The sequence below is a fragment of the Neomonachus schauinslandi genome, chromosome 16 (genome assembly GCF_002201575.2).
Source record: "Neomonachus schauinslandi chromosome 16, ASM220157v2, whole genome shotgun sequence".
Lineage (NCBI taxonomy): Eukaryota > Metazoa > Chordata > Mammalia > Carnivora > Phocidae > Neomonachus > Neomonachus schauinslandi.
The window spans coordinates 59,342,328-59,367,151 of NC_058418.1; the positions used below are offsets into that span (position 1 = coordinate 59,342,328).

Here is a 24,824-nt window from a genome sequence, read left to right on the forward strand (position 1 = left end):
TCCTTCCTTCCTTCCTTCCTTCCTTCCTTCCTTCCTTCCTTCCTTCCCTCCCTCCGTCCTTCCTTCCCTCCGTCCTTCCTTCCTTCCTTCCTTCCTTCCTTCCATTGAGCAGGGAGCCCGATGTGGGACTCGATCCCAGGACTCTGGGATCATGACCTGAGCCGAAGGCAGCTGCTTAACGACTGAGGCGCCCAGGCGCCCAGTTTTGCCCCTTTTTAAAGGAAACTGCTCCCTTGTATAGCGAAACCGGAGTTCAAAGCAGTCTGCTCTTCACAGCTTTTCTCCCAAGGGAACTGACAAATGGTTTTCTTAGATCTTGTAGCTCTTTCTTGTGAAGCCTGGTGCCTGCCCTTCTCCTAGTGTGCATCCTCCTCTGTGCTGGGAGGAGGGCCTGATGGGGGCTGTGCGTGGCGGGCGCCGAGGGGACCTCTTCAGTGCTGGGGAGACAACTGCCAGGATCTTGAAGAATGGTGTGGACGTGTGATTTTTGGATGTAGCTGGGTGTGAAGAGGCCAAGTTGGAGATTATGGAGTTTGTGAATTTCCTGAAGACTCCCAAGCAGTGTCAGGGCTTAGGAGCCAAAATTCCAAAGGTGTTGATTCCAGAGAATGTGATAGTGCCCTGAGCTTCCGGTCAGAGTCAGACCTCACTGTGGTCCAGTGTGGACAGACACGGGACCACTTAGCTTTCTGTAGAGATTGTGTGTAATCACGGGAAGCAGCATTTGCCAGGGCAGAATGGTGACGATCCTCTTACCTGGTTGAAACCACAGTGAGTTTACTTTTTTGAACCGTGAGACTGTAGAGTCCTGGGAACAGTATGGACCCATGTTGAGAGGTATGTTCGTGTTCACTGAAAGCACAAGCTTATGCCCTTTAGTGGTCTTTCATTTCGAGGCTGGTCCTTCTTTCCAGTTGGTTCCAGTGATGGGGATCTTCTGTTTGTTAAATGTCCTGCATAAACATGTCGTGTACAGTTTTGTTCCTCTAAATGAAGTGAGAACTTAGAAGCAAAGCAAACTGAATGTAGAACCTTCTATATTTTTATGAGTTTTTCTTACTCTTAGAGTTTTCTCACTCAGTTTGACAGTTTTGGCTTTTTTTTTTTTTAGCAATTTGCCTTTATTGCTTTATTATCCAAAGCCTTCACCTTAGTTTTTGAAGAAGCAACCTTTTTTTTTTAATTCTTGTTTTATTAGTTTACATAATGTTAAATTACATAATTAAAACAGCAAGTACAACTTGCGTAAAAAGGTTTGGGGTCAGATACAACTGCCCCGTGGTAAGCCCTTGACCGTGCTATGGACGGCAGTGTGGTGTGGGTGGGGGTCAGGGTGTGGTATAGCGGAAGCAGAGCCGGGTGATTCTGGCGGCTGGGTCTGCCTCCTGGTGCCTTTTTGTGCCATGGACCCTTTGGAGGCCTGACAAACTGGGAGTCCTTTTCCCAGAAGGATTTGCATCTTACTGGAAATCGACTCACAAATCCGTTGGTCGTCCCTGGACTGTGGACCAGGCGAAGAGCTCCTAGTGTAGACTGTGACCCTTGCAGGAGCTCTTGCTTTCTTCAGCTCCTCCCCCCAGGGTGGTCGCCACTGGACAGTTTCTTCTGAACACCAGGAACAACTGTGGACCACTGTGAGCCTGGGGACTGGAGGTTGGGCGGTGCTGTTTCTGGTCTGTAGTCTGGCGAGTGTTAGCAAGCGTGTGTGCAACAGAGGTACAGCCCCGCACCCAGCCCTGCTGCTGTTCACCTGGCTTTGCAGTTGGATGACCTGGCTTTCCCTTGCAGGAGGTCCAGCTGCGTGTGTGTTCTGAGGAAAGTGGGCAGGGCGGGCAGGTCACCGGGATGCGACCCCCCAGCTGGGCGGGGGCTGGGCGGGCGGGGGGGGGGTCTGTCATTCTCTGTGGTGCTGAGGATGTCAGGGCCCACATGGCTTTTCAGCTCCTCCTGGGTGTGAAGTTCAGTGACTTCCTAAAACGACCTACAGTAGATATGAGCACATGTGCTTCCTCTTCTAGAAGAATCGGCTGTGCGTGGGGTTCCACGACGGGTGGAGATGGATCACAGTGGACTGTGAATCCCTAATCCACGTTCATGGGGACATGGGGTCCAACACCTTGTTGTGGGTTTGAGTTCCGTGACTCCCTCTCCCCTACCTTTTTGTGAGTATTTTGTTTTTGTTCTTAAAGACTTAAAAAAATCCTTATGGTCCCCTTTGAGGTAACCAGATACTAACCTGCGCCCTTGACTAGAGATGGAGCAATAGAAGCTCCCTGCTTTAAATCTCTTTTCAGTTTTCAGGCATAATGGTAATCCCTAAAATGAACACCGAGGTGTGTTACCAGAGTGTGAGTTGGTGATTTTAAATCTTAAGTCAGGGGCGCCTGGGTGGCTCAGTCGTTAGGCGTCTGCCTTCGGCTCAGGTCATGATCCCAGGGTCCTGGGATCGAGCCCCGCATCGGGCTCCCTGCTCAGCAGGAAGCGTGCTTCTCCCTCTCCCACTCCCCCTGCTTGTGTTCCCTCTCTCGCTGTGTCTCCCTCTGTCAAATAAATAAAGTCTTAAAAAGAAAACAACAGCACCTTAAGTCAGCATAGGAAAAGGCAGGTCACAGAGAGGTCCATAGATGGGCCGGGCAGTGGCTGAAGTGCATGAGTCAGTGTTTCTGTTGTTGAGACCAGCTAGCTGTGAAGCTGGAGAGACTCGCTGTGGCCTCAGATCTGAGGGGTTGGGCTCTTGTTCTTCCTGGTGGGAGTGGGAAACGGTGTCACTCTTTTGTAGAGCAGTTTGACAGTAACTTAAAATAAACATTCAGACCCTTTGATCCAGCAAGCCCTGCCCCTGGGAGCTTTTGTGAAGAAATAACCTGCTAAGCTGGATGAGCTTTCATGTATCTGTAGTGTTTGAACTTTTTATGGTGAGCATGCATTAATTTTCTAAGCAGAAAATATTAAAAGGAAAATCTCAGACTATGAGTGGTGCATCATCTTGGTAGTGATGCCTAGAAGTCACCTTTTTAAATAGAAAATGGGACTCTCTTTGGGTTCCATCTGTCCCCTTGAAGAACCAGGCATCACCTTTCTGTTTCAGGGAGCCATGCTCACTGCTCCTCCTGGTACTGGCAAAACGCTTCTTGCCAAAGTGACTGCAGGGGAGGCCAGTGTGCCTTCATCACCGTGAATGGGTCAGAGTTTCTGGAAATGTTTGTCAGCGTTGGGCCAGCAAGGGTAGGTGGATGCTTGTCCTTGAGTCGGACAGCTCCAGATTTTGTGTGGACCCCTGGCAGTAAGCACAGAGCTTGCCACGGATACCAGATAAGGGTAGGGTTCCAGAGGAGAGACTTGGGTTAACAAACACTCATTTTTGTTTTCATACCAGTAGCAAAACCAACTCTCTATGTGGATTCCTATTTCAGGTTCATGACATGTTTGCAGTGGCTCGAAAAAACTCTCCTTGTGTCTTATTTATTGATGAGATTGATGCAGTTGGCAGGAAGCGAGGCCCAGGGCACTTTGGAGGCCAGAGCGAGCAGGAGAACACACTGAACCAGATGCTTGTGGAGATGGGTGGTGAGCGGATGCTCACCAGTGACAGCTGCTGAGAGCAGGCCTGTCCAGTCAGCACCACCAGACACCACATGACCCTCCTTCAGCTTTTGTTTCTGGAAACTCCTCGGCGAGAATCCCTGATGATTAGGTTTTTAGGAAGGCTGCTTTCCAGCAGACTTAATGGAGAAAGCTATGTTAGATCAACATCGGCCCCCAGGAGTCGCCGATAGGATGAGGGGCCAGTGCACCCGCCGGTGCCCCACCAGCAGGAGGGGTTAGCAGGGATGCGGGGTGAAGGCCCCCTGGGGAGGTGAACGGGCTAGATGGGGACTCCCCTGCCCCTCCTCACATAGGCCTTGGCGCCCAAGGATGGTGTGGATGGAGCCTCTGCTGCTTCCTCTGAGCCTCTCTCCTGCCGCCTTCGCTGACCCAGAATCTCACAGGTGCACAGGCCCGCCTCGTGGACAGAAATATCTTTCCTCCCAAGTGATTCCACCGAGGGTGTCTGGTAGCTTGTCAGGCCTGCTGAGGCGTCACTGGAAGCGTCTGGGTGTTGACGCCACTCTTCAGATTTGGAGAAGCTTTCATTGGGCCTGTGGCAAGTTTTGACCTTCATTTTGGGATTGCCAGGAGTACCCTGGGTTTGGTGATTTACTAGGAGGACTCCCAGGACCTCATGTGTGGTCGTACCTACAACTGTGCTGATGACAGACACAGGACAAGATCCGCGCAGGGAAGGGCACAGCCCAGGGAAGCCGGCTGCAGCCTCCCTGAGGAGGGGCAGGAGGTGCTGATTTCCCTGGCCTGGAGCTGTGACGACACGTGGCATTGTGGCTGACCAGGATTTTCAGCAGGGGCTGGTCACGTGGCATCTGTGCCCGGTATGTACCAACATCCCAGGAGGAAGGCAGGTGCTCAGCATAAACCACTGTTTGCACAAACAGTTTAGGCATAGGGGGAGCCCCTCCCCAACCTCAGGTCCCGGAGTCAGCTGAGGGCTGCCTTGTAAGCAGATCTTGGGAGGATGAACAGTTAGACCTGCTGTGTTATTTTCTTTCTGCACCGACCAAAGCATTTCCAGAATCTTCCATCATACTTAGCATCCAGCAGTCATTCTCATTAGATTATGAATCTGTTCTGATGTCTCAGAGGACTGATGGGAGAAAACATCCAGGGGGAAAGCAGGGGGAGCACCAGCATTTCCTCTGTTGGGCATCCCTGTTCTCCACAGCCCGGCCCACCCTGGACCAGTCCAGCTCCCTGGGCCCTGGGAGTCCAGCAGGGCCGGCTGGATGGAGACCTCGGCAGGTGGCTGGGGCACTGACGCAGTTGGCCCTTTCCATTTGTGAGAAAGTGTCCATCCTGTGTGGACTTCCCCTGCTGCCCAGGGCGGTCCTTGTCTTGCTCACCGTCGGGTCCCAGTGCTGGGAACGGGTTTGATGTTGGTCAAAGGCAGCACAGTCAGGAAGGTGTTTTACTGCATTCAAGAGCTGAGTGTACGTGAGCTTTGGGATATTTGTGTCATTGCCGCCTGGTCGAATAACAGTGTGAAGCATGGACACAGCAGGGATGCTGCCCGGAGCCCCAGGCTGTCCTTGCAAAGTGGTTGCAGGTGACCCTGCCATGTCTTCATGTCTCTTTCTCTGTTAGGTGCCCCTGACGTCACAGGCAGGTCCTCCGTCTTCAGGGTCCACCTGCGCCCACTGAAGCTGGACAGGAGCCTCTATAAGGATGCCCTGGCAAGAAAGCTCATGGTGCTCACTTTGGGCTTCACGGGTGAGTGTTGGCCAGGCCGGGCCTCTTGCCTGTGGGGCGGGGGTGGGGGTGGGGGGCACGTGTGATTGGCGGGTGGTTTCTGTTGTGCTCTTCAGTCCTGGCAAGTGTCCACCTTTTTCTTTAGAACTTTGAATCTGTTGAGACAAATTAAAGGCCTCAGAGGTGATGAGCCCCAAAGCTGATTTGTACCCATTTGAATTTTTAGTTTGATTTTGTTTAGACTTGGTAAGTTTTCGCTGCAGAGACCTAACTGATGTCTGAGGACAGGCTCACTGAACTGAGCTGTGCTGCATTTTATAGTCTTGGGCTTGAGCTCCCAACACGGGAGCTTCCTTTGCTTTTCTCTTTTCTTTGTAATTAAAACCCAAGGTCCTGTACTAGGAAACTCATTGCCCTACCAGGGTGGTTTAGACACTGGGAGTTTAGAGCTTTTCCAGGGGGCTTCCCTCCCAGGTTATCCCCTACTCAGCAGCCCTTTGGAAGTGTCATGATGACTGTGAGGAGCTCCTGCCATCCCTGGGACATTGTGCTGTGGAGCCTTGTCTCCCCGGTGTCCTGCCCACTGCCGGGCCAGGGCCGAGGTCAGGTCACACGTGGGAATGTACATTTGTCGGCGACAGGGTGATGAGTGAGGCGTTCTCACCCCATCCGCCTGGCACATGAAGGGCCTGGTCTGTTTCCTGCGAAGAACGTGCTTTCTGCTCTCTCCCTCTGTGTCTCCCATGTCCACTTACACACCAAAGATAAGAAACTAGAGTAGGCCTCCCAGGCTCTGTTCTTCCCAGATTAGCATTAGAGGCTGCCCATCAGCCGCCAGGATGACTCGGCGGGATCACCCGCAACTCCCCAGCCTCAGCCTCCCAGGGTCCCTAGGAGGCCGCCTCATGGAGCTGCCCTCCTGCCTCAGGCTGATCACCTGGATCCTGCTGTCCCGGAGAGGCAGACACAGGCTTTGTGAAGGTCAGCGTTGCAGGGATAGAGAATGGTCTGCCTGTCCTCACACACAGAAGGGGGCGTGTGGGATTCTTGGAGTAAAAGAACTTCTGACACCTTCTCAGGAGCCACAGAACCAAGCGCTGACTGTGGCACTTTTACTGTCCAGCCCTCCCCTCCGTGTGTGCGGTTGATCCAGACATTTTAAACCTGGTGTTCCTTGGGAACCTGACGTGTAAAGTTCCCTCTTAGCATTTTTGCTCATTCTTTGCACTAGGATGTAGTAATAAAAGTGAAAGAGAAAAGGTCATTTTAAAACTTGGCTAATGAGTCAACAAGAAATTGCAGAGTATACAAAGAAACAGTAAGTATGGTTTATTTACAGGAGAAAATGGACAGAAACCATCCCCAAGGTAGCACAGACATCAGGCTTACTAGAACAAAGACTTAATGTCCGCTGTCCTAAGTGTGCATCCCCAAAGAGCCAAAGGGGACCAGAGTAACTGTTTGTCTCAACAAAGAGCATGTTAGCCAGGAAATATAAATTATCAAAAGTAACCCAACAGAAGTTCTAGAGCAGAAAAGTACTGTAACTGAAATGAAAAGTTCACTGGAGTGGCCCAGTAGCAGATGTGAGCAGGAGAGGAAAAATCAGCGAACTTGGAGCTAGGCCTAATGACATTACCCAGTTTGCAGAGCAGAAAGAAGAAAGAGTGGAAAATGAGCAGAATGTAGGGCCATTGGGGCACCGTCAACATACATAGTATGACAGGCCAGAGGGAGAAAAGACAGGGCAAGGGGCAGAGAGAAGATATGAAGAGGTAATGGTTCAGAACTTCCCAAATTGGATAAAAGACATGAATCTACATTTCCAAGAAGTTCAGTGAATTTCAGGTAGGGATAAACTCTAAGATCCACCCAGACCCTCATTATAATCTAAGTGCTAAAGCCAAAGAAAGAGAGACTCTTGAAACCAGCAAGAGAGAAAGGACACAGTGTACAAAGGATCTTCAGTGAGACTAACAACCGATTGCTCGTTAGAAACTCCGGAGGCCAGGGCGCCTGGGTGGCTCAGTCGGTTAAGCGACTGCCTTTGGCTCAGGTCATGATCCTGGAGTCCCGGGATCGAGTCCCGCATCGGGCTCCCTGCTCGGCAGGGAGTCTGCTTCTCCCTCTGACCCTCCTCCCTCTCATGCTGTCTCTCATTCTCTCTGTCTCAAATAAATAAATAAAATCTTTAAAAAATAAAAAAGAAACTCCGGAGGCCAGAAAGCAATGGGGTGACGAGTTTGAGGTCCCGAAAGAAAAATCTGTTAACAAAGAATTCTGCATCTGGCAAAACTGCCCTTCAAGAATGAAGGGGAAATGGGGACATCCCCAGATACTGAAAAGGTAAGGTAGTTCGATATGTTTAGACCTGCCCTGCAAGGAACGCTAAAGAGAGTCTTCCAGACTGAAATGGAAGGATGCCAGCCCAGAACCTGAAGCCATAGGAAGAAGTTAACGTTGGTACAAGTAACTGTTCAGGGAAACACAAGCAGGGGAAGTGGGAGAGGGGGGAAGCAGGCTTCCCGCGGAGCAGGGAGCCTGACGCAGGGCTCGATCCCAGGACCCCCGGGATCATGACCTGGGCCGAAGGCAGACGCTTAATGACTGAGCCACCTAGGCGCCCCTCCCTATGCGATTTTTAAAGGCAAGTGTATAAAACAATAATTACAATTTCTGTTAATGGGTATGTAATGTAGAAAGCTGTAGTCTTTGATAGTAACGACATAAAGGTGTGGAGGGAAGGAGATATACAGGAGCAGAGCATTTGTATAGTTACTAAAGCCAGAAATGGAAAAGCTGATCTTAAAATTCACATGGAACTGCAAGGGGCCCGAATAGCCAAGAGAGTCTCATAAACAGAGAACGAGTTGGAGGACTCACGTGTTCCTATTTCAGAACTTGCCACACAGGCCAATAAACAGAACATGGCCACTCACACAAGGATAAACATAGACCAGTAGAACACAATTCAAGAGCGCAGATTGCACATGCAAGCCCGTACATCTTTGCTGAGTTGATTTTTGTCAAGGGTGTAAAGACCATTCAATGGGGGAAGGACAGTTCCTTCAACAAAGTATTGGGACAGTGAGATATCCACATACAAAAGAATGAAATTGGACCCTTGCACTTTTTGAGTTAACTCAAAATGGATAAAAGACCTGAATGTAAGAGCTAGAACTGTAAAGCGCTTACAAGAACCATGGGAGACCAAATCTTCATGATTTTGGTCTTGGCAGTGGTTCCTTAAATATGACACCAGAAGCACAAGCAACAGGTGAAAAAATTAATTGGACTTACCAAATTAAAATCTTTCGTGTATCAAAGGACACTGTCGAGCGAATAAAAAGACACTGTACACAATGAAAGAAAGTATTTGGAAATCCTGCGTCTGATAAATCAGGGTCTAGAATCCAGAACATTAGAACCCAATTTAAAAATGGGCAAAGGGTTAGAATATTCATTTTTCCAGAGAAGATGTGCAGATGGCCAAAAGGCATGTGAAAAAAGGCTGCGTGTTACTCATTAGGAAAATGCAAATCAGAACCACAATGAGATAGCACTTCACACCTACCAGGATGGCTATAAAAGTTAAGAGTTGGCAGGGACACAGAGACACAGGACCCCTAATACGTTGCTGGTGGGCGTGTGAAACAGGCTGTGGACATCAGTTTGGCTGTCCTTCAGAGAGTAAAATACAGAGTTACCATATGACTCAGCAGTTCCACTCATTGGTGTCTACCCAAGAGAATTGAAAATGTGGCTACACAGAGACTTGTACGTGGATGTTCACGGCCAAATGTCCATCAGTGCAGGAATGGATAAACAAAAGGTGTGTACGTAACGGAATATTATTCAGCCACGAAAAGAAATGAAATACTGATACATGATACAATATGGATGAACCTCCAAATACGCCAAGTGAAAGAAGCCAGACACAAAAGGCCATGTGATTCCATGTATGATTCCATGTATACGAAATGTCCCTAACAGCAGCTGCAAGGAGACAAAATAGAAGAGTGGTTGGTTGGGGTGGGCAGTGGAAGGCACAGCGTATCTTTTTTTTTTTTTAAAGGATTTATTTATTTATTTGAGAGAAGGAGCGTGTGCGCACGCAAGCAGGGAGGAGCGGGAGAAGCAGGCCCCCCCGCGGAGCAGGGAGCCCGACGTGGGGCTCGATCCAGGGCCCCCGGGGTCATGACCTGAGCTGAAGGCAGACGCTTAATGACGGAGCCCCCCGGGCGCCCCAGGCACAGGTTATCTTATATAGAGGATGGAAGTGTCTCAAACTACGGCACTAGGCACGTGACTTGATAAATTTACTGGAAGTTTTTTTTTTTTTTTAAAGATTTTTATCTATTTATTTGAGAGAGAATGAGAGAGAGCACATGAGAGGGGGGAGGGTCAGAGGGAGGAGCAGACTCCCTGCAGAGTGGGGAGCCCGATGCAGGACTCGATCCCGGGACTCCAGGATCATGACCCGAGCCGAAGGCAGTCGCTTAACCAACTGAGCCACCCAGGCGCCCTACTGGAAGTTTCTGAAGTATACACTTATGATGGGTTTTATGTTAAATTACGCTATCTCAGTAAGTTGCTTAATCAAAAAACTGTCCCCAAATAGTAGTGACTGACGAAGCCGTTCCCTAGTTTGGCTCTGGTCTCTGTAGCCGTGAGCTCTTCCCATAGTGCGCATTCCCAGGCACGGATGTCCACAGGTTTTCCTTCCCCGGGTCAGGTGCTGACATTTCTAGTGTCTGCAGGGAAGTGGCGCTGATTGCCGCCGCCACCTGAGTCCTTGTGTTGTGGAGAAGCACCTTGAGCTGGCCGCTGTGACGGTCACTGGAGCTGAGCTGGGGGGCCTGCTAGCGCTGCTCTTGGGCCCAGCTTTACTTCAGCGCACAGGAACTATAGTCAGTTTTCCAAACCAGAATTTGGGACTTGGGAATCTGCCAATAGCTTTCATGCTCTGTCTGGAGCTACATTTAGAGTCTCAGAGAGATGGGGCCTCCAGGGCAGTGGATCAGGCCCTGGTTTGGATGCTGATTGCAGACGGGAGGAGGGGCTTCCGTGGGCTCTTCCTTGTGGAAGCTGCCAAGACAGCCCTCTGAAGGTGGGTGGGTGCTGGTGTGCATGGTTTAGCACAGTGATGCCTGCTTGGCCTCCTGGCTCCAGTTCAGCAGCTCAGGGAACTGCGGTCAGTGGCTTAGGGTCTCTCCAGAGTGAGGTCTCTCTCCACCCTCGCCTTCCCGGGGGTGGACATCAGGGCGGTGTCCCGGTGGCCAGTGCCTGCCCTTCGTGGTCATCCTCACGGCTGTGAACCAGTGGCAGGTTCACCGTGCTGCTTTGTCTTGATTTGTTAGTGAAGCACAACGTGCATAGACAAGTGTGGAGTGTCGGGCAGCCCAAGACGTCTCTCCAGCTTCTGGAGGGTTGTCCTGGCCGTTCTGCTGAGCTGACCAGCTGTAAAGCTGGGCCCAGTGGGAGTTGGTGCCTTTTCTGTGCGCTGATGACTACCTGTCGGCTAGGGTGTAGGAGGCATTGGTCTCCATGCTTCTGGGGTCACTGAGCAGGCCAGAGAAGATAGCTGATCACATTGGCTGGAAACAGGCGTCCTAAAGCCGTCTGCTGCGTGCCAAGTGCATGAGGTGGGACACGTTCTTTCCGTTGGGGAGGTGAGGTGTCTGCAGAGCGGAAGGCAGCATAGTGCCTGGTGTGGAGGGACAGGCACCCAACGGCCTGGGCCGTGTGTGTGCAGCAGACGGGCTGTGAGTCCGTACTCGCTGAGCAGAGGCTCTGACCAGCCTTCAGCATTCCCCAAGTGGAGGGGGGGATTTGGCACCCACTTCCCAGCTGTCCGTTTCTCCTCTGCCTCTCACTGGCCTGGGAATTTGATGTGTAAGCCTTGAGGAAAAGACGCAGGTCCTGCAGCCCAGTGAGAAGGCGACCGTGGCCTGCCGTGAGGCTGGACACGCGGTGCGCTGGGTCCTGGAGCATGCTGACCCTGTGTTGAAGGTCGGTCTGAGTGTTCACCTTACCCGGGTGACTGGTCTCTGGTCGTGTGGGCACAGTACATTCACAGTGGCAGCCCTTCTCCTTCCCAGGGAATGTAATGGTTAGGAGTCGGGTTCCAAAGATTGTTCAGGGGTGTGTAGCGGAGAAGGAGGGCTGTTGGTTCCAGGTAGGATCTGGAGCCGGCCACTTGACACCCCAGAGGTTTGACGTCAAACCTGCCTCACTCCTAAGCTTTGGACCCAATGGGACGGCTCCTCGAGAACTTCCTTGGGACTGATAGGATGGAGGTGGTTTCCATGTTAATCTTTGGGGTGACCCCACCCGGACCCACCTACTCCTGGGTGGGGCCCAGGGGTCTCCTCTCCTCCCACGCCCTTGTGACCAGTGGTCATAGTAGGGCATACTGGTCTGGGATACTCCATAGGTGGGACCTGGAAGGGGCCAAGAGCTCTGCGTGGGGCGTGAGCGGAGTACTGCCTGCCTGTGTCTTCTAGGTGTCCATCATCCCCTGGGGCAGAGGGCTCGGCTGTGCCCCGTGTTTGCCCAGGGAGCAGTGTCTGTCCACACGGGAGCAGCGCTCTGACCGCATGTGCACGATGGTGGGGGGCAGGGTGGCTGAGCCGCTGTTTTTTGGGCAGATCACCACTGGGGCTGGTCAGTGCCTGTGACCTTGAGGAAGGTCACCCAGAGCACCTCTGCCCAGGTAAAGGGCAGCCACCCTAGTGGGGGGCTCTGCATGGCTGAGTCCCTCCAGGCTTACCCCAGCTCCTTACTTCCAGATTGTGTAGTTTGGGCTGAATTAAAAGCTGGGACAGGTGTCCTTTGACTTCCCCCGCGACAAGGCGAGAAGCTGGTGGAGAAGCTGCACAGTGAGGCCACTGCCCAGCCCACAGATGAGGAGGTGCTGACCTGGTGCCGAGAGCAGATGGACAAGGTGAGTGGGGCGGGTCCCGGCTTGGGGCACTCCCATCCTCGCGGGATGTTGGGTTTGGGGTTTGCCTTGGCAGGGCCTGCTGTTCTGGGAGCAGCTGAGTGACAGGCAGCTGTGATTTCTAGGTGGGCAGGCCGCTGCTGGAGACGGAGGTGCTGGAGGAGGCCGACATGGTGGGGCTGCTGGGCCCCGGCCCTTTGCGGAGAAGTCCACCCATGAGGAGTTTGTGCAAGGCACCGGCAGCCTGCAGGAGAACGTGTCCCTTCCTGAGGGGCGGGAGGAGGGGACTGCAAAGCGCCACCTGCAGGAGAGCCCAGCTAGGAAAGCTGCTTCCAGAATCACTGGAAAACAAATTAAAACATGATAACAGCAAACGGGTGTTTTTAGATCTGGGCAGTCAGACCCCAGCCCTAGAGGATGGGGTCCCCAGTCAGAGGGGCGGGCAGTAGCCCCCCGGGGAGAGCAGTGGGCGAGTGTCTTCCTGGTGGGGTTTTGAGTTTGGACCTCCAGGGGCCTCCCACAAAGGGAGGTGGGTGGTGGGTGGATTTGGTGCGTACAGCCGCCTCACAGGCAAGTGTGAGTGCTGGTCTCTTCAGTTCCCCAAGGAGAGGAGGCTTTGGCTCAGTTCAGAAATTCTGAAGGTTTAGTTAAGTGGCAGAATTAAGAAAAGGGAAATCTAAGCTAGTTATCAAGGGAAAGTGTTAGGTTTTTACAACAGCTGTTTGGGTTGGTGGAAGGCCTGTCAGTGGTTCTGGAGGAAACTCAACACTTCCCACAGGTGTGTGGTTGGGGGAGGGTAATGGAGCCATGGGGGCCCCGAACCACTCCCACTGCCCCCCCAGCACCCGGGCACTGCTGTGAGCACGAGGGAAGCAGTTTCTCAGCCAAAGCAGCACTAGTTCCTGGGTAGGCGGCTTTGCCGACGAGGGTGTGTCTGGATTCAATTCCCTTCTCCAGCAAGCCATGTTCCCTGCCACCCCCTTTTGTTAGAATCACAGAGGGGGCTCTGGACTGATTTGGGATCCCCTGGGTTGTATGTGGAGAGCCCTGTTGTCGCTGCCCCTGGTAACGCTCTTCCTCGTGTTGGGGAGCTGCCAAACGGAAGAAGGCCAGTTCTGGGTTATGAGCTCTAGGCCTCTGATGCCGTAGGTTGTCTGGTTGGTCCTGGGGCATGGCCAGGGCCCGGCCCGGCGAGCTGGGGTCAGAACTGGCCTGGGGCTCAGGGGCAGTGTCCTGCTTGTTCTCCACGCAGCCTGCCTCCCAGAGGTATCAGAATCACGGCAGTAGAGGGCTGTCAGCCCTTGGGTGGGTCGGTGAGTGTCCGGGACCCCTGGTGCTCGGCGCATCCTGGGGAGGGGGTGGTTCTGCTTGCTGCCTCATAGGACCTCTGCTCTCTGCTTGGCTCTCTGCTCTGCTCTCTCCCAGACACTGGGACTTGTTTAAAAATTCCGTTGGATTCAAAAATAGCATTTCCAACTTGGGACAAGCACTTTCGACTTTTGTTGTTTGTAAAACGTGCCATTATTGAATTTTTTACGTCTCCAGAGCCCATCCTGTAATGAAGTCCCCACTAAACCTAGCCTTCATTATCTGAGCTGCGTGGGGACCTGCCAGGGTCCCGTCTCGGGGCTCCCTCTGACGGAGGGGAGGGTGCTCTGTGGTGTCCAGAGCCTGGGACCTGTTCATTTTGAGGCCTGGCACAGCCCCTCTCCGGAGTCCGAGGCATGCTCTCAGCACACCTGGGTGCTCCGCAACCCCAACCCCTGCTGTTTCCGGCCTTGGATGCCCTCGTGCTCGCCTCCCCTGAGTCTGCTCAGCTCTTCCCTTCACCTGTTTGGGCCATCCGGGCACACACTACACAGGCCCAGGGACAGAGGAGACCTGGCCTGGAATCTTCCATGAGGGAGGCTCAGGCTTCCCTCCAGAGAGCCCAGTGGGAACAACTGCCTGGCATGGGGCCCAGGGCCTGTCTTCTGGGCCCCTTGTTTCATGGGTAATCAATCCAGAGGATTGGGGTTTTGGCCTCACCCTTGGCCTTCTCCTCACAGGCCTTACCTACTGGCTCCCTTCTTGTGACAAGCTGCTGCTCTGGGCCTGGAGCTTCCTGGGAACCTGCCTGGGCTGGGAAGACTTGCCAGAGTGCACCTTGTGCTTTTCCGGGCCTGGGCTCGGGGTGGGGGGTGGGGGACAGGATCTTCACTTCCTGAGGCCTAGAAATCCAGGGCACTTGTCCCTGAGACATGGCCCACGTGAGCAGCCCAGAGGAGCCCCCGGTGGCTTCAGCTGGAGGAAGACTAGAGCAGCCAACCCCACCCCCACCCCCCAATACGCACTCCTGAGCGTTGGTGTCACCTGGAACGGAAGAGACCGTGCTTGGGCCTTAGGAAGAGATGAGATTTTAATCCGATCTTGTGTAAATATTAAGCTCTGCGGAAGGAAGCCATAGCAGGAAGGCTGGAGATGGGGAGCATGATCCTGGTGGGTGGGGTGGGTGGGGCATGCAGCTGCCCTTAGGGGATTTGATTTTAAGTGAACTTCAGGATGATGCCTGGTAAACATCCCTTGAGTTGGGGGGCTCATCGTATAGAGGGAGCAGGCACCGTCCCTCAGCATTTCTGAGGCCGGTCTTCTCGGCGGAGAGCTTGCCTCTAGCTGCGCATGGTGGGCCTACGGCACGCCCAGGGCTACAGGAGAGCAGGTGTTCCTTCCCTAGAAATGTTTGAGGGGAATGGGTCAGGGCAGGTTGGCCTGGGGACCAGAAGCAAACTTCCGCATTTATTTTGAAACTGTTCTTGGACTTGCTGTCAGAGCAGAGCCTCTTCAGTCCCTTAGGTCATAGAAAGCAGCAGTGGGAGCAGCTGAGCCTGGTGCCCTTAAGTCGGGGGCTGGGGGCCGTGCCGGGGTCCACTCATGTTCCCAGTCCCCCTCGGGCTGCACTACCCCAGGCCAGGACGCCATACAGGGGCACAGACCTAGGACTGTGCATGCCTCTGTGTGCATTTGCGTGACAGGCTGTAGGGGTGTGTCCCCCTGCCCACTCCCCCCCACCCACGGTCTGAGGCAGTCGTGCCATATTTTGTGTTCTGAGCCGAGGACGGTGGGCCCGGCTGTCACACAGGAACTAAGACGAGCTGGGTCTCAGGGCCTGGGGAGGAGGTCCTGGTGCCAAGAAGAGGATGGGATTGAAAGGAAGGTGGCGTTGTTCAGGACGGACTCCCCTACCCACATTCTTGGCTGGATAGCAGAGCATCCATAGGCCGCAGCGTGGTGTAGCCATTCCCAGACCGGAAGGAACCCTGAGATCCTCGGGGGTTTTGCAGAGAAGCTCTCTCCGGCTTCGCTCACCCTTACCCCGCACCCACTTGGGAATCTTGTGGCAGATGAGAGCACCAGTCCTGCAGACAGAAGTTTCCAAGAGGCCTAGGCCACTCCCACCTCATCCTCAGGTGCTGTGGTCCCTGATCAGGGACTGGAAAGGAGCGGAGACGTAAGGCCACTGGGCTGTGCTTGTACTGGGGCGCCCCGAGAACCTGGCCCAGAGCCACATGGGGTGGGTGGAGTGTCCGTGGGGTCAGAATTGTCCAGATTTGCACTGCCTTAGCCCCAAGGCCAGCTGGCCTAGTCCTCCTTGGGCCTCTCCACGGTGAGAAATGTGTCCACAATTGCTGGCTGGCGCTCCGGGTCACTAAGCGGTTGCTTCTCTCGGTTCTGCTCGGCCCTGGTTCGTGTCCAGGAGGGGGAGCGCAGACAGCCAGCCCGGGGCAGTGGGTGCAGGCCTGACGGGAACACGGGGGTCAGGTCACTCCTGCAGCTACTGGGCTGGGCCTGTGTGTGTCTGGCCACACACTGGGGTCCCCTGGATGCTTAGAAAACACAGATGCCAGGCCACCAGTAATGTGGACTTGTGGGTCCGGGTGCAGCCCGGGCAAAGGCTTTTTTGATGCCCAAGGAGGGTCCCTGTGCGGCCGAGACCCACACGCTAGGTGTGAGTCTGGCCCCAGCAGCCAGCTGGCCCCTTACCCTCCCAGGGTGCAGGCTCTACAGGGCTGGGATCTGAGCACCCCCTTCCCACCCCCACCTGCACAAGGTGTGAGAAGGGAGAGAAGAATTGGTCCCTGGGTCCCCGTACCCCCACTGGCGGTCTTGCCATTTCTGGGGCCCTTGACGTCTTGGGCCAAGGGCAACACTTCCTCAGGAACCGAAGGGGAAACTAAGGCCTGAGCTGTGGAGCCAGGGCTGATGAAGGCCACCCCACTTTGCTTGGCCTAACTTGTGATTAAATTCACATGTAGTAAATTTTGCTTTTGATGGGGACTATGACTTTGGCCTTTTGTTGGCATTTGGAAAGGAAAATTGAGGAAAACAGAAAAATTCCTTGATGTTGGGCAAGTAGACATGTAAAATGCAAAAATACTGAATGAGATGGTGCAGTGACAAGCACCAATTTTGACACACGTGTGAGAAAAATATTTTCAAAAATAGGGGTTGTGGAGAGCCGTGTTCCATGGGCTGGGGCCCCAGAACCGCCCACCACTCGCTGTGCCCCAACACCAGCCCACCTGCTGGCGATTCACCGGCCAGGCTCTCGTCGTCTGAGTCAGCAAAGACCTCGGCCAGCTCCTGGTCGGACATGTCGGTCAGCTCGGTGAGGTCCAGGAGGTCAAAGTGCACCTCCAGGGAGGAGACGCTGCTCAGGGGCTCTGCAGGGCGGGCGGAGGGGGCTGCTCATAATGGGCACAGTCTGGCCACCCAGGGACCACCTTCCCTCCCCCTGCCGCCGCCGAAGCCCCGGGGAAGAACCAGAGCTCTGGGCAGAGCCCTGCGGGGTCAGGGTAAGATGGGGCAGAACCCGCATCCCCCCATCGGCTCTCCACACTCAAGACTGAATGCCTTCTGGGTCCCCCATTTTGCAGATGGTATAGCCAAGGCCACAGCCCGAGCTGTAAGAGCCCAGCCGCAGCACCCCTCCCCCCCACACACCTGGGGGAGTGTTTGGACAGAATGTGGACCTGACCCTCCATCCCCCAGGGGCTCACGGTCCCTCCAGAGTACATGCTGGGCAGGTCAGCTGTACTTACGCCTCCTCTCTGTGACCTGCAGGAGCCCCGGGGCTGGTATTGGGATGCCCACCTCCTCCTCGGCTGTGGGTGAGCGGTAGCTCTCCCCTGCCCCGTGGGCCAGGGTGCCCAGGGCTGCCTGTGGTCCCTCCACCTCCTGAACGGTTTCTGCAACAAAGACGGAAGGTGTTACCTGGGAGGAGAGATGCCGGTGGGGAAGACGGGAGTCGGTGGCTCACTGAGCCCTCCTCTGAGGCTCCGGGCGGCGACCAGGGTTGCCTGGGGTAGTCTTGGGCTGAGGTCCCAGACAAGGGCCACTGGGTGCAGGAGGAGGGGACTGTGCAACACTGTTACCTGTCTCTACTTTCAGGTCCAACCAACCGGCCCATGTCACTTTTGCATTTCCTTGCCTTTTGGGGCTCTTTGATCCAGAATGGCCCCTGCTTGCCTGTCTGTCCTCTGTGGATGCACTTACAAAAATGCACGTTCTGTTTGAATGCATAATGATTTATTTTCATAGTAAAAGAGACTGGGGGATATTCCTCTAGGTTTCTTCTGTGTAATTTTTTTGGAAGATTTAATTGCTCATTTTTTACATATGACAATTTTTTTTTTTCAGTTGAGAGCAGTAGGCCCTGGGGGCAATCTGCTTGGTAGAGACTGCCGCTCAGAGATGGACCCCTGCCCCATAGAAGCACCAACCCCACCCTTCTGTTGTTTGGGCCAACACCTTGACCTCTTAGCTCACATCCCTCCATCCAAATTTCCTACCAGTTCCTCCAGAATGTTCCAGAGCCCATCCACATCTCCCCCTCCTGCTGCCTCACCTTGTCACTCCCCGAACTCAGCCAAAGAACCTGTTCGGCATGTCCCCTGAGGCAGCTGGATCCCTTGGCTCCCCCATGCACCCATTGTGGCCCCATAGAGTGAACAGATGCCCTCTGGCTCCCCTCAGCAGTGCTCTGTGATGCACCAGGGTCTTGTCTAGGAGAGCCCAATTGGGCCCCCAGCACTGGGAGCTGCCTGCCACGGGTGGGCCTTTCCTCAGCAGTGCAGTCAGCAGCCAGGATGCTGCCCAGCAGGTCCCATGTCTAAAGGGTCTCCAGCAAAGTGGGAAGATAGGCCATCCATTCACAGCTGTAGAGCTGGCTGGGCAACACCTGGCCTCCTCTGGGAGGGCACCACCCTCCCTGGGAAGTGTGGCTGAGGGAAGATGGGCCTGGGGACCTGCCCATGCTATTCATGTCATCACATGGGGTTTGGGGCTGGCCAGGCTGGACAGGGCTCAGGGTATCTGGTTTCCACTTCTCTGCTGCATTTGGAACGTGACTTCTGAGTATCCTCGAAGGGTAGAGTTACACCCACCACTGTCCTGGCCCGCCCAGCCCAGCAAGGACACCTTCCCACCCAGAGGGCACGAGAGATGTAATTCAGACCCTGCTCTGAGCTGGGGTGAGCAGGGGCCCCTGCCTTGAACCTCTCCATCCATCCCTGTCGAGAGTCCTTGAGGAGCCTTTACTCTGTGGGGCTCGGGAACCTGCTTTGTTTCCTTGAGTGGGGAAGTACAGCACCTGGTCCCTCTCTCTGAGGGTGTAGGACGGGCTCACATCATGCTGGCCTGTGCTGTCATAATTGTGAGATGCTTCCATGCACATGGCTCATGGTGATAGGTGAGGCAGGGGGACACGGTAGGGGATACACATCACACAGATGTCATCAGGACTTTGCTACTCTGGGAGAAGCCGCCGAAGGGTTTTGAGCTGAGTAGGACAACATCTACCTCCCACCACCATTGGGTGGGAAGGATAAAGTCCACAGGTGTTGAGACAGTACAGGGTGAGGGGCAAGCACCACTATAGATGCTGGGGTTCAGGGGTCTCAGACGGCCTAGACTGTTGCACTAACTGTTAAGCACATTTTGACAAATGTCAACATCCCTGAAAGAGCCAAGCATCTACGGTCAATGGCATCATGGATGATGGATAAACAAAATGTGGTCCATCCACACAAGGGGATGTTACTCAGCCATAAAAAAGAAAGCACCGACACAGGCTACAACATAGATGAGTCTTGAAAACATTATGGTTAAGTGCAGGCAGCCGGTCACAAAAGGCCATGCATTATAACATTTATATGAAATGTCCAGAACAGGCAAAACCACAGAGAGTAGAAAAGTAGATTAGAAAAGACATAGACAGTAGATCGTTGGTGGTTTCCAGGAGCTGGGGTGTGTGTGGAATGGGGGGTGACTACTAGTGGGTATGGGGTTGCTTTTCAGGTTGATGAAAATATCCTAAAATTAGATGGTGGTGGTGGTTGCACAATTTTGTAAATATACTAAAGGCACTGAACCTTATGCTTTAAAAGTGAATTTTATGATAAAAGAAATCCTCAGTGGAAACAAAGGTTGATTTTGGATGGAATTGAAGGGCAAATCCAGGAGGACCTAAGACATCAACTAACATTTGCTGTGCACCTACTGTGCACCAGGCACCAGGCTCAGAGGCTGGGAGTAGGTAAGAGAAGTGTGACCACTAGGACCTAAGCTTAGTCCTGGCACACAGTAGGTGCACCATAAATGTTTGTCCAATGAATGAACAAGCCCAAGACCCCACCTCAGAGTTTCTAAGCAGCTGTGCTAGGAATCCCCTGTCCATGGCTGAGGCCCACAGCTCTTCCTGGGGTAGGAAACAGGAGTGATCGCAGAAGCAGGCAAGGGGTGGGGCTGCTTGGTGCCAGGCTGAGCAGGGGCACCCGGGGCCAGGCTGTGGGGTGGCAACACCGTGATTCTCAGCGTAGCCCCCATCAAGCCCCTGCAGGGGCCACTGCTGCCCTGACCTGTGCAGGCAGCAAAGCAGTGCCCCATGGGGAACTGCAGTTACCACGGTTAACACAGTTCGCCCCCAGCACCGACGGCTGATGTGAGTGGATATGATAGGGTTACCTTGCACTAGGCTGCTGACCTATTTTCCAGCACATTTGTGTGAGAACTTGGCCCAAATCTTAAGTTCCCTGCTGTGTGCCCTGGGCCTTGCCCTAAGCATCGAGCAGGTGCTCTGCATGAACAGATGAACAAATTAATGAAGTGAATAAATGAATATCATATACAACAAAATGGCAGTGGGGAGGCAGAGATGGTCACAGAGATGGGCCCCTGTACGCTATTTCCCTAGCCCCTTGTCCTTGGACGTCGAGGATGCCGGGTGGGCCGTGCCAAGGCGCAGCCTCCTGAGTGCAGGGTCGTGGCCTCTCTCTCCCTGTGGCCGTTCGGACAGACTTGGAGTTGGGTGGGTCCAGAACCTGGGTTTACCAAAGGCCCCACTTGGGGCCCTTCAAGAAGCGCACTTCCTTCTCATCTCCATGTCTGGACACTTTGATATTAAGAAATTACTGCTAATTCGTTTAGGTGCAAAAATGGGATTTTCATTATGCTCTGTGAAAACCTTATCTTTTAGAGACACTTTGAGGAATACTTACAGATGAAATAACATGTCGAGATTGGCTACAAATTACTACTGAAGGGTGGCTGGTGGTGGTCTGGTTGAGCAGGCTGGGAGGTGACACACGGAGCTTTACCACATTGTTCTACTTTTTTGTGTGTTCCACATGCTCCAGAATCAAGTTTTCAGAAGTCCGTGAACTGCGAGAATGATGGTCACAGCCCTCCACCCATGATCTTGAGAGATCCCACGGCAAGGGGATCACCAGGCCACTGTGTAGGCAGGAAATGGCTCCACAGAGTGTGAGCCCTCCCAGTGGGGCCCCCTCTGCTCCCACCCCGACTCCTGCAGAGTAGGCACCTGATAAATACATCTCTGTGTGTGGAATGAGTACGTGAGATTCATAAACTGGAGGATCATGAAGCCCCTCTCCCCAGCGCCTTCCTTCCCTGTCTCACTCAGGGCTCCCACAGCCCTGCGAGGGAAGTGAGTCTGTCCCACTGACAGAAGTGGACATGGAAACTGAGGGCCAAGCTGCTTTGCCCACATCTCTCACAGCTCTGTGCTCTCCAGCCCTTGCCCTCCAAACCTTTCCCATCACGTCCCCACATAGCTGCCTCTGGGAAGTCTTGGGGCCCTGGGACTGTCAGTGGCAAGAAAAAGCTGGATCCCTTAAACAAGGGACAAAACAAAGAAAACCCACACCCACCAGCTCTGGGTGTGTCGGGTGGTGTTTGCCGGGTGGGTGACAAGGGCCCTCAGACAGCTGTCTGGGCTGCACCTGCCCAACTCAGACTGCAGACACAGCAGTGGGTGGGCCCGTGGCTTCAGGACACCCCCCTGGGGGCCATCCCTTTGAGCTCCAGATGAGATTGCTGACGTGGCTGGGGTCCCTCCTCAGGTCCCTGTGTGGTCAAGAGTGGCTCCCTGGGATGGGACCTCCAGGAAACCCATGATGCGTTTGGGGCCTAGCCAGGCCGGTGGAGGCGCTCATGGCGCCGAACACTTTTCCTGAAAAGGACTCTTGAGGTGGGGGTTCCTAGAGTTTTCCTCCCGTCACCAGCTGCCGCCCTGACCGAGCCGGACTCCAAAGAGGGGAGACCTAGGTATAATCTCAGACGTCAGAGTCGCCGAGAGCGGACAGGGGCTTCGAGGAGGCCTCCTTCCGTGCATACCTGCCCTCCCAGATGTGAGCGCCCCTGGGCCTCGCCCTGGCCGACAAGCCCTGCAAGCGTGGGGCAGGCCCCCCCCCACCCCCGCCGGCCCTGCCGGGGGGAGCCCCCCTCCCCCCCCCCCCAACCCCGCCCCCGGCCCTATCCCAGCGCGGTGCCCTGCAGGATCCCAGCGGAGGCCTCCCTGCCCTAGCCCCTGGCGAACAAAGCAGATACGCGGCCCAGAAGGGCAGCGCCGACCCCCACGCCTCGCGGAGCTGTACCCCAAACTGCGGCCCAGACCCCCCGGACCCCTGCTCTGCTGGTTTGGGGTTCAGCACGAAACTCTGGGCCAACCACCCAGGAGCGCGCCAGGCGACTGAAAGCGCAGAGGACAAGGGGGCGGGGACGCGATGTGTGCGCCCCCCGCCTAAAGCGGGGGCCGTTCCCGGGAGGTGCCCCCGGCCTAGCTCCCCCGGCGGCAGGCCAGGCTTCCTCCGGCTCCGGCCAGGCTCAACTCGGAGCTACCGGTGGGTCTTGTGCGGCCCCCGGGAGCGGCCGATGAGTGGGCCAGGGGGGAAGGGGCTGCGGCTGGCTGCGGGGGAAGGCGCAGCTCGGGGACTCCTGGGGACTTGGGGCCGCACTCACCTCCCGGGCCGGCGCCCTCCGGGGTCTCCATGCGGCCGGCGGGGTCTGGGAGGGGCGCGGGCGGCGGCGGCGTCACCCAGCCCGGGCGCCCCTGCAGCTGCGGCGGCGACTCGGCCCCAGCTCGCGGCGCAGCGCATCGGGGCAGCAGCCGGGGGGCCGCGGCGGCAGGGAGGAGCCCGCGGGGCGGGGCGCGCAGCTGCTCCGGGGCCCGGGTTCCCCCTAGCATCCTCCCCCCGGAGCCCCGCAGCACAGGTGCGGCCCCGCCCCGCCCCGCGCGCGCCCCCTGCCGGCCCAGGCTCTGCGGACCACCTCTCCCACCGACCTCCGGGGCTGCGGACCCACCCGCAACCGGCGGCGGCCTCCCATCCTCGGCCCGGCCCTTGCGCCCTCTGCGCCCCCAGCGCGCTCACTTCTCCTGCAGCCGTGCCAACTTTCGTCCATTTGTTCACCCCCCAGATATTTATGGGGTGCCGGCTACGTGCCGGCGCCTCGCGGGCCAATGGAGAGGAGGCACAGAGGAGAAGCAAAGGCGGCGCCCAAACCCTTGGCCCCAAAGCAAAGAATTGCAGATTGTGATGAATACTGTGAAGAACACTGCGGGTGGGGCTGGGCGAGAGTTTAATGGCGAGGCCGGATGGGGGCGTGGGTGGGAGATGGGAGGTAGGGAGATGGGAGCGGGCAGAGAGAGGGCCCCGGGAGGGAAGGCAGGGTCTGGGCGCGCTGAGAACGACACGCAAGTCCCTGGAACGCGACCCTGTGCCAAGCTCTTTGTGCACAGTATCTCAGTCATTCCCCCAGAGATCCTAAGAAGACGGTGTCCTGGTTTTCCAGGTGAAGAAACTGAGTACAGAGAGGGTAGGTAAGCTGACCAAGGTTACACAGCCAGGCACTGGAAGCCAAAGGGTCTGAATCCAAGCCCAAAGGCTGCACTTTTATAAAAACAAACCAAACCAAAGAAAAGCATCAGGGAGAAAGAGTTTGTTCCCGGCTGGGAGTGGAAAAGGCCCACAGAAGAGGGAGGTGGGTATGAACTTGGTGTTTGCAGGAAAGGCACCATCTCAAAGGCAGGTGGTCCACATAGCTTCAGCCAACCAAGGCACTCATTGCCCCGTCCAACTCCAGTCATACAGAACCCACAGCCTTCAAGACTGTCAGTCAGCAAGGCTAGCTAATAGTTCCCATTTTTCTTTAGTTTACAAAACAAATGAAAACAAAAACTGCAGTCTGCAACCTTCTAAAATGATTTCATGACCCACTAGAACTGGCCATTGTTGTGAGCCATGGCCTCCTTGCGACCCCAAAAGGGGGAGAGAATGTTCTCTCAGGGAAGAAACTGAATTATAGGGTGGGTGGTGGGGACATAAGCGAGCCAGTCAGTGCCCTAGGAAGCTGGGGCAGTGGATGGGCACTGGCTGTTCAGAGTCAGCTGGGGTGGCAGATTGTAGTTCTCAAAATGGTCAGATCAGTATTTCTGATTCCACTTCCAGAACCTTCCACTGCCATCAAGACACTCCCCCATCGATACTCCTTCTGTTGAACCTGGGCGAGGCTTGTGATGGCTCTGGCCAATAGAGTGTGGCAGAAATGATGCCATGTGACTTCTGAAGTTGGGTCATAAGGGGATTCAGCTCAGGAGGCCCCCCTGGAATCTGGCCACCTTGTGTGAGGAAGCCCAAGCCACTTGAGAGGCCACCTGTGTGTGTTCTGGCCGGCAATAGCCATTAGGCCAGACTCAAGTCTCTCAGCCAATGGGCAGACATGAGACTCCACCTTTGAGCCACCCCTCTGGGGGTGGTCTGTGGAGCTGAGGTGTCCTGTCCCACCGAGTCCTGGCTGAGTTGTAAATTCATGAGCAAGAGAGATATTGCCACTGTATTAAAGCACTACTTTTTGGGGGTGACCTGTTATGTAGTCATAGTAACTGTAAGGGCAATTGTTTAATAATTATCCCCATCTGAGAGATGAATAGGTGGATACAGAGGGGGTCTTGTCAAAGGCATCCCAGCTGGTAAGCAGCAAGTGATCTGATTCCAGAGGCCAGTGTTTATTTATTTTTAACTTTTCATTAAGAACATTTTCAAGGGCGGGCGCCTGGGTGGCTCAGTTGGTTAAGCGACTGCCTTCGGCTCAGGTCATGATCCTGGAGTCCCGGGATCGAGTCCCGCATCGGGCTCCCTGCTCGGCAGGGGGTCTGCTTCTCCCTCTGCCCTCTTCCCTCTTGTGCTCTCTGTCTCTCGTTCTCTCTCTCTCAAATAAATAAATAAAATCTTAAAAAAAAAAAAAA

At 54.7% G+C, this 24,824-nt stretch overlaps 3 protein-coding genes across 6 annotated transcripts in view; 2 read left to right on the forward strand and 1 right to left on the reverse strand.

The window, feature by feature from the left end:
- Window positions 1–3,706, forward strand: part of LOC123326897 (ATP-dependent zinc metalloprotease FtsH-like) — a 15,433-nt gene extending 11,727 nt beyond the window's left edge. The window contains 5 exon segments of the mRNA XM_044922078.1: window positions 338–378; window positions 381–592; window positions 3,089–3,164; window positions 3,167–3,225; window positions 3,414–3,706. Coding sequence (XP_044778013.1) covers window positions 338–378; window positions 381–592; window positions 3,089–3,164; window positions 3,167–3,225; window positions 3,414–3,599 — 574 coding nt within the window. The 3' untranslated portion in view covers window positions 3,600–3,706.
- Window positions 1–24,824, forward strand: part of GAS8 (growth arrest specific 8) — a 57,499-nt gene that overhangs the window by 10,900 nt on the left and 21,775 nt on the right. For all 4 annotated transcript variants that reach the window (XM_021705639.2, XM_021705637.1, XM_021705636.1 and 1 more), the window contains exons 3-4: window positions 5,197–5,322; window positions 12,093–12,247. In XM_021705639.2, the coding sequence (XP_021561314.1) occupies window positions 12,239–12,247 (9 nt within the window). In that variant the 5' untranslated portion in view covers window positions 5,197–5,322; window positions 12,093–12,238. The remainder of the gene's footprint in view (window positions 1–5,196; window positions 5,323–12,092; window positions 12,248–24,824) is intronic.
- On the reverse strand, window positions 15,800–22,640 carry DBNDD1 (dysbindin domain containing 1). The gene is made up of 4 exons (XM_021705641.2): window positions 22,541–22,640; window positions 17,323–17,469; window positions 16,804–16,944; window positions 15,800–16,020 (listed from the first exon to the last, which is right to left on the reverse strand). Exons 1-4 carry the CDS (start codon window positions 22,569–22,571, stop codon window positions 15,863–15,865), a joined length of 477 nt encoding a protein of 158 aa, XP_021561316.1. The 5' UTR covers window positions 22,572–22,640; the 3' UTR covers window positions 15,800–15,862.

Excerpts from the sequence above, each read along its gene's own strand:
- DBNDD1 (XM_021705641.2), bottom strand. The coding sequence starts at position 22,571 with ATGGAGACCCCGGAGGGCGCCGGCCCGGGAG. Across the intron at positions 16,945-17,322 it reads GCAGGTCACAGAGAGGAGGC|AGCCCCTGAGCAGCGTCTCC; the intron begins GTAAGTACAGCT and ends CCCGCCCTGCAG. Across the intron at positions 16,021-16,803 it reads GGCCGGTGAATCGCCAGCAG|GCCTGCACCCACTGCCCCGG; the intron begins GTGGGCTGGTGT and ends TGTTCCCGTCAG.